Genomic DNA, 8,839 nt, shown 5'->3' on the forward strand with positions numbered 1-8,839 from the left:
GGACGTTACTAACCCTGTTTTGCGCCAGACTGGCTAGCCTGAATTAGCGTTATACGGTTAGCCTGTTTACGCGGGATAAAGCGCAGTGGGTGGTAGGGGGGGGGGGGGAGGAGGAGGCGTTTTGAAAAGTGCGCAGGAGGGGGGCTCATTGTAGACGTGAGGTCAGGTAGTCTCTTTGTTGCACATTCGCGATGTAACTTCAAGTGATTAATTTTTTTAAGACCTACTGCTGAAACATCCAAATATAAAACAAAATTCTTGTTCTCTTAGATTTACTTTCATTTTTTCCGGCAGTCTAAAATCCGTTCAGCTTCCGAGCACTAAACACCACCCAAATATAGAAATTTGTCCTGAACGCCTCGAAAACCTATTAGTTTTCGTGCAACGGAGAGAAAGTTGCGCGAGAAATAATTATTTGTAATACTTACCTTGCCAATACCAAACACAAATGAAGGAAACAAATACACAGCAGAGCATTTATGACAAATAATCGTCATATGAAAGTTATTATTTATGACAGTAATATATTTATTTTTCACACATCTCTGTTTCCTTGATCTTCCATTTTTATTTTTTCCCAAACCGTACATTACCACTTCAGAAAAGTGGTTGACTTAAAAAAGTTAGTAAAAAATAAATTAAGAGGAAAACTATATTGTAATTATTTTAATTTGCTAGGTATTCACGGCAAAAAATGATTCAATTTAATTTGAGGCCAAATTGTCAGACAGCGCAACATCGATTTTTACATTAGATTAACCTTAATCCGCTTAGTTCTATGAATTTCGTCTGTCGTACAAGGGTGTTCGTTAAGAAAACTTGTTTATAAAAACCTGGGCTAAACTAGACCGTTCACAGCCTCGAAGCGAGCGCGAAGAACGCGGGGGTGGGGGGTTGAGTTTGCGAGCGAAGCGAGCAAGATCCCCACACCCTACCCACTCAAGTCTTCCGTTTTGCGCTTGCGTCCAGTTCTCTCACGATTCTATCCGCGCGTTCAATGATCGAATGATAATACGAGAGAACAGAGGGCTGTGAACAGTCTAGGGCTAAACGGGATAGACTCGATTACCAGCTGCTGTTCAAGAGAGCCTGCGCTCCTCTCCCGGACTCGAGTGTGCGGCGGAAATCGAGTCTATAAACGGGAAAGAGATTTGACCGGAGATCTTTGGCCTGAAACCCTCGTGCGAACTCGCGCTTCGAACCTACGATCACAAAACTCGAGAGTTTTTTTTCTCTCGTTTGGCCCACCCTTGCTCAGAGTTGAAAGAGAAATTCTCATTGAACACTCATCCCAGATACTCGTCGATGATTCACGTTTGTGTGTTTAACCCAGACTGAGGCCCCTTTTACACTACACCGGGGGAATTTAAAAACGGAGGTTGCAGTCTGAAAACGCATCAAATGTTTTCCGTCCACACAGCACCGCAGGAATTTAAAAACGCAATAACCACCGATCAGTTTGGATTTGTGTTTGAGGAAAACTTGGGCAGGGAAATCACATGTATCGCGAGGTCATCGTTTTCAAAAAGCTCCGTTTCCAAAATGTTTTCCATCCACACGAAAACAAAAAGGCGCCGTTTCGAAATTCCTCCGGTTTAAAGAGCGTTTTTGAAAAGCTCCGTTTTCGTGACTTACTAATGTGGACGGTAGGCCTAACCGTAAAAAATAAAGCTGCGCAGTAACAAGAGTCGTGTATTGCTCAGAACATCGGAGGCTGTCCTTTCTCCAGTTCTAGTCACGTTAACGATCAAAAACGAGTATCGTTTCATCAAAAACCGATATTTTCGGCGCTACTTCAAGGTTGCATTGTATATTGATAATTTACGTATTTTATTGGCTCTTTAGCTTCATTGGTTCGATTCTCCAAGCTCCAACAAGATATCGTAAATTAATGAGAAGTAGATCTTTACCCATCTGTAACCAACTCCAAAATGGAACCATCTTTGAACCTTCAAAAGAAGACATTGAATGTCAGAGAAGTTGTGTCCGTTAGGGGCGAGCATAATTTTCTATTGACTGTCGCAAATCCAAAACCATGCAAGCCACTCTAGCCATATTGCAGTAAATGCAAGCAAAACAATCACCAATCAGAACTAATGCAATCGGAGATAAGCGCGGGAAAACATGTGACAGCCAAGCGTGGGGAAAACACGCAACAGCCATGCGCGGAAAAACACCTAGCAGCCAAGCGCGGGAAAACACGTGGCAGCCAAGCGCGGGAAAACATGTAACAACTAGGCGCGGGAAAACACATAACAGCCAAGGAAAGCCTCCATTAACTTTGAGTGACACACCATGCTGGCTGATCAATAGCGCTGAACGATTTGTTGATATACCGACAAATTTTTAGAACTGAAGAAAATGGAATGTAAGGCAACTATCTTGAGACAAACCGTCAATCTCTTTCCAGTTGATGGCTACTTCTGCAAGAGTGATCTTTAACTGCTGTGCAATGTAAAGCAACTCTACATCAAAGGCCCTGGGAAAAGAAAGGCAGTGCCAAAGTTTTTATTTTTTTATTTTTTTTTATAGTAATAGTTTAGTTTTAAAGTTTTGGGTTCGTGAATTAAAAACTATTGCCTACAACTTGTATGAATACACAATCTAACTCAGCTTGTCTTGTGACATATGAACTTGACAAAGAAGTCAGGTAGACAGCAAAACTTATTTCCCCCTTTTTCTGTCCCTTATTTCCATCTAAAATTGTAACGGTTGTTATCAGTATGTAGACTGTTGATTTTGAGAACTAAAGTCATGGAAACTAGACAATAAAGCTTCAAATCTTTGTTCTTAAACACTTGACTCAAGCCCGCATTGTAGTTTTATTCCGCATTCCTTTGAAAACTCGGAAGACATAAGTTTTCCCTAATTTCTGTCATATTGGTTTTGTCCTCGACAACTCGAACATTTTTTGATCCAGAGCAGTGGTTATCCATTCATAAGTAGTAATTTCAAGTAGTTATTTGATTCAATGAATTGAACGCTGGTTCTGCTACGTAATGTAAGAAGTGAACCCTTGAAAACTCACCACCTCTCCACATGCAGGGCAGAAAACGTTAACAGTGCCGCTGGTCTTGTGAAAAGCTTAAATCCACACTGAAACAACAGACACGTAATGTCAAAGCATTATTAAACTAGTACCCGGTCTAATGGCTATGTCAAATACTAAGAGAGGTCTTGGATAATGACATTGGACCATGTGGTGAAATCAGGTTGTAGTGAAGCTTTATCCTTATCATATCTCTCAGTTAGTACGCGCGCTGAGATTGGTCAATTTAGTGGGCCGTATTCTACTATACACTCCGCTAAAATCACAACCGTCACAATTTTGATTATGGTGCCATAGTTAAGTAAACTGCCTACACACCAGGCCCCCAAAGAATTGACACCATCATCCACCAGTGATAAATCTCTGTCCACTGGATAGTGTGGTTGACTTTGCAACACTAAACAGAAGTGACTAACGTTATCCACCCTTTGAACAAACTGGGACCAGAACTTTGAGTTAGTAAAATCACAGTAAAAGTTGAAGAGTATGGCTAGTGAACTGACAATGTTGTATGTCACAACTGCTGTGGCACGTCTTAATCTTAAGAGGTTTTGCTAATTTCTAAGTCACTGACGCATGAGTTTCTTTTGTTTTGTCCAGGCTAAGAAATTGCTGCTTTACACACATATACCCTACAATAACTAACCCTTACATAAATACATGTATCTCTCAAACTGTACCTGTGTGTCTTTGATTCCTCGCACACAAAGAAACCACACAAGGAAATGAAAGCCATACATTAGAAAGTTCCTAAAGAGAGAACGCTGAAAAAGACATAAAAACAGCTTGAGAAAGTTAAAAGTAAGCTCTTTTTACACAAAACTACTGTGGAATTCATGCAGAGGTGTCAAACCTGCAACCCTTTGGCATCCTAATGAGCAGCAATTTTCTGCCACGTACTTATTTGGTAGCTGCCAGTTTCGCCCCATGGCAAGTTCACCCCCACCGAGTTCGCCCCCACATTGACTCAACTTGATTGAGTTCGCCCCCAACCAGATCGAGTCGCATATAGAAATTATTCCTCGTTCTTTTATCCACTGCCTCATTAGATTACTGGTGGCAAGGAAACTTCGCTTGGTGGCGAGGTGACTTCCCTTGGTGGAGAGTTCATTGGTGGCGAGACTCCCTTGTGGCGAGATGACCGGTAACCGTTGGACTTTGTTGCTATGCACTCGCGAACAAGCAAACATACATAGACTGAAATGGTTCTTCGAAAATGTTCAATAACTCGATGACAACTACGTAAACACGAACACGAAAAGTTGGGGGCGAACTCGAAATAGAAATTTTATAGTGGGGGCAAACTTGCCATAGGGCGAAACCAGTATCATTACTCTAACCAAACTAAACTTATTATCGTGCTCACTCTAGAACTGTACACCTCTCCTTACTTGTGCCACAGCTTCATCTTGAAGATGAGCTCTTGAACCACAAACTATTACAGCTTTGTGCCCCTAAATAAGCAAAAACATGTTGAACAAGAAACATTTATTCACCTTACAAATAATGATTTGATACATATTTTTACAATGATGAATGGTCATTAAGTTTGTGATTAGTAATAAATAATATGTGCAAAATTATGCTACGAATGGCAGACACATTTCAAATGTGAAATCAACACTGATTTGTCTGCAATAAAGAGGTTAAGTTTATACTGATTTGCTCTCTGGAGTGAGGAATAAGTGTCTGTTGAATGTGTTAGAGAAGGCACATATTACCGGTATAGAGGATTTACATTTAAGAATATAAGGACATTAAGCAGGGACCCATGCAACTCAGTGTCCATAATAGAGTGGTGTGACTGTCTGTATTAGAGACAGTGTCCATAAGCAGTAGTTTGCCTGTAGTTACATATAAATATTAGTTTTACTTTGGTTCCTTCAGATTCCTACATACAAGTCATGGGTAACATCTGCAATAAATTAAACTGACCTTCTTTCCATTCAGATCGTCTAAAGCAGTCTCTAATCTTGCTAAGTCAGAGAATTTACTTGCTCCATCTGCATCAGCCATGAGAAGCCTTCTACCTCTGGAGCTGAACATGCCCTGTGCACAATAAGGAAGAACTTTGAGTTGGCAGTATTTCTATTCTAACAGTAAATCAACATTTGTAACAAAGAATGACTGTTGGTAACAAGTTTATTGAATTATTAGATAGAGAATTGCTCTGAATTTATTGGCATTTTTAAAATGACCTCTCTTATCATCATGTTTGACAAAACCAGTAACTAAATACATGTACTATTACATCTAATATGAAATCCTGAAAGAGAAAAAGGAAACTGACTTTTGATGGATCTTTGTCTACTGTAGTTAACTTCTTCGCTATCAAGCTATCATTGGCCATTAGCCTGTCACGGTCAAATCCTTGCACAACATACAACAGTTTTAAGATGAACTGATCGAGAACCCTGGTTAGGATTTTGTACATGGTGCAGTTTCAAGAAATGTCCATACTGGTCCCCAAGGAAGATCTTGAGAAATTCTAAATGAAGGCAGTGTTCCAGATAAGTGAGGGGTCTCGGGTCAAAAACCCGACAAGGTCAGCTACATGACCTGACAAATTAAATAGAAATTTAGAAATGATTTGATGGGAGCAGTAGTAATTGACCCGTTGAAATTCCTTATTGATACACTGAAATGAAAAATTATCTGGAACCCTGGAAGGTTAGGGGTGAGGGGAGAGGGTTGAAAGCCCAATTTTTTAAACGAAAAAGTGAAGCTAAAATCTTACCAGTCTGACTGCTCCACCTTTACCTCGATTCTTCTCCAAAGTCAACACCCTCATTTGATGGACGCCATACTTTTTTGAATATTCTAGAGCCACCTACATCACATGAAAAATGTTACTTATGCAAACATAAACAGCTTTTAATTATCAATTTATCATTATAAACATCCAGAAGGCCTCTTTGAGCTATTTCATTCACCTGTTATGTCACGTTTAACTTGCAACTGGTCTTGTAACTGGATTAATACATATATCTCATAAACTCCAATTTACTAACCTTAGATGTCGCATCTTTGCTACCATCATCCACTACAATGATTTCATAGGTAAAGGATGGTTTCTTTTTCTGAAAAAAAAATTCAGTTAAGGACATTTACACTAATTGTTTCTGTGCATCCTTACTGCGTACGCAAATTCACACCACATCATGCATGAGTGTGCGCGCCAAGTATTAAAATGAACAATGATAGGGCAGATGGCCATTGCCATAGCGTTGCCTGGATTTAACAATCTTGGACATTCGGTGACGCCTATTTTTCTTTTTAGAAACAGATTTCATTTACAATTATCTCCACATTCTCCAAAAATGAACAAAAAATCAATGTGGGAAGTTAAAAAAATTTGAAGATTTCTGTCCACGGGACATCGAATCCCTGCCATCTTGCAGCTGCAAGGCGCGTGAAACTATGGTTACTAAATGCAAACTTGTTCTTTAAGGAACCTCACTAGGGCCAGGTTGTTCAAAGCCTGATTAAGCTAACCCAGGATTAGCAAGAATTTTGATTGCATTTTTGTACATTTCCAGTGAGGTTTTCTGTTTATTTTGTTTGTCCTTCAGTTTTGAGCTTGAGTAATCTTGAACTGCACAAAATATAAGCAGTGAAAACCATTTCTGTAGAAGACAAATCGTTACTTTGGTTAACTTTTAACTTTTAATTCTGGATAAGTGTTAATTAGCTTTCGAACAACCCAGCCCAGTTGACCAAATTCACTTAATCGGTCCACTTAAACAATATTTGGCAGAGAACATTTCACTTCAAAGTTCTAATTACAATATTATTGAGCTTACAGACACTGCGGCCTTATTCGTTAACGAAGCCCGATTTTTTCAGATTTAGGGTGTTCTTCTGCGCGTAATCTCTCCAAAACGAAGTCAGTGACCACCCCTCCCCCCTTTTTTTACATTTCTGACATAAGTAACTCATTATCTTACAGTGGTAAAATTGTCAGAAAAAAATCAATGTTGGAAAATTTTTCACGCGAACATCCTTAATCTAACTACTCTTATCACAGGACATAAGGTTTGAGTTCACTTTAGTACTGTTTTCAAAACTGTTGTAATAAAATTCACCAACAACCAAACTTATACAAAAAAAAAAACAAACTTGGTCATGTATATGTTGTGGTTCAATTTAATCCTAAATAAAACTTGGTATTTTCTATGTTCTGGTGTATGGTACATACTATTTAAACTGTATATGAAACAAAAGAACATACAAAATTGTATCAAGGGTAAAATTGAACCACAAAATATATATTACAAAGATGTGGCCTACCCTGAAGAGATAACTAAACAGAACAAAGTTTGTACCATTAAAAAATTATAATGCGATATTTGATTCCTGAGGTTGGTATTGTGTTAATTTTCTCCCTTGCACTATATTACAAATAACAATGTTAAAATAACCTGCACTGTATTACCTTTTCATTTTCCAGGTATTCAAATGTTTCATCCAACATTACAGGCACTGAATAAAAAGTAATTAAATTAAAATAATCTCATGTAATATTTCTCCTTGATGGGTTACAGGAAATATTGCAAAAGTGAACAAATGGTACAAATAGAATTTTTCAGAGTGCCAAATAGCATATGGAAGCCATTTCTGGTAAGTGACAGTCATATATTAGAGCTGTGTACTAATTTTAGGAGCCTGAAATAGGATATTGATTTTTGGCTTAGTCTGAAATAGGGTATGGAAAATCACAGATATGACCTGAAACAGGGTACAGGGTTCAAGGTTTTGACTGCACATCCCAACCAAAAACTTTGGGGAGTACCCCCCAGGTAACCCTACTGCACACGTGTTACAGCCAATCACTGTTAAGTAAGCTCAATTAATGAAAAGGATTTCCTGCTTAATACAGGGACAGCATGTTCTAAATTTTGGATGGAACCAAATCGAATTTTTATTTCGTTACGTCACCTTGCTTTTTTGCCTCCAAATATATGAGAACAGCCGCTTCAAAGTCGCATCATTCATTTGAGCAGCTAAACAAATAAACAGCTTAATTATAAACTTACATCGCTCCTCTTCGTTGTACGAAGGCACAATCACCGACAAATCTATAGAACCTTCTTCCTCCATAATGGGAAATGAATAAGTGGCATTGTTTTTGTTTGGATCTTTGTAATACTTTTCGCTGTCAAACCTAGAAATCATTGGCACTGTATCCCAAGTCGTCAGACGAATAACTACAAGAACCTGCGAAGAACACAAATCAGAATTAATCCTTTTGACCGCTCAGGTCACAAGAAAAAGCGGAGATACCTCCGTGAAAGATACTCTTGACTTTTGAACCAATTATTTCTCAGTAGCACTTACCGTTATAAAAACAACTGGAATAAGAAGAAGTAAAGCGTAGAAAACAGTCGTTAAAGATATACTTTGGAGAAAAGCAAGAAAATCCATCACGGAATAAGATAGAGGAGACTTCCAGCTTAGAAACCACGCCGCATATTCGAACGCCAAAATAGATTTCTTCGTGTAAGAACCCGCTAACTGTCTTTCTTTTCTCCAATCAGACGCCCAGGCCCTGCTCCTTCAACTCAGAACTTCCTCGACAGGTGTTTCGCTGCAGAAGGCTTTTAAAAGTACTTTATTTTTTTCTGTTTCCATTAACTGATCACGAAAATTATAAAGGCCACAATTTATTTGGGCGCAAAGATGCAGTCTTTGAAATGGGATACTAGCGAAGATAACATCATTAAAAAGTAAGAAACTTTCATTGATTCATCTTTGTCATGTTTTCAAATAATCTTCTGTCTTGAATTGTCC

General features: G+C 38.7%; 1 protein-coding gene across 1 annotated transcript; it reads right to left on the reverse strand.

Moving 5' to 3' along the window:
- Positions 1–107: 107 nt before the first annotated feature.
- LOC145496970 (dolichyl-phosphate beta-glucosyltransferase-like) lies at positions 108–8,589 on the reverse strand. Its single transcript, XM_081476738.1, has 11 exons — positions 8,387–8,589; positions 8,086–8,266; positions 7,485–7,531; positions 6,061–6,129; positions 5,787–5,879; positions 4,985–5,098; positions 4,441–4,503; positions 3,730–3,813; positions 3,029–3,096; positions 2,394–2,479; positions 108–1,949 (listed from the first exon to the last, which is right to left on the reverse strand). Exons 1-11 carry the CDS (start codon positions 8,471–8,473, stop codon positions 1,831–1,833), a joined length of 1,011 nt encoding a protein of 336 aa, XP_081332864.1. The 5' UTR covers positions 8,474–8,589; the 3' UTR covers positions 108–1,830.
- Positions 8,590–8,839: the final 250 nt, after the last annotated feature.

This window comes from Orbicella franksi, chromosome 9 (genome assembly GCF_964199315.1).
Source record: "Orbicella franksi chromosome 9, jaOrbFran1.1, whole genome shotgun sequence".
Taxonomy (NCBI): domain Eukaryota; kingdom Metazoa; phylum Cnidaria; class Anthozoa; order Scleractinia; family Merulinidae; genus Orbicella; species Orbicella franksi.

What these genes read in the sequence shown, in the direction of transcription:
- LOC145496970 (XM_081476738.1), bottom strand. Translation starts at nt 8,473, where the DNA reads ATGGATTTTCTTGCTTTTCTCCAAAGTATATCTTTAACGACTGTTTTC. An exon ending in GCAAAGATGCGACATCTAAG is followed by an intron (nt 5,880 to 6,060) that starts GTTAGTAAATTG and finishes CATGTGATGTAG; the next exon opens with GTGGCTCTAGAATATTCAAA. An exon ending in GAGGAATCAAAGACACACAG is followed by an intron (nt 3,097 to 3,729) that starts GTACAGTTTGAG and finishes CTGTTGTTTCAG; the next exon opens with TGTGGATTTAAGCTTTTCAC.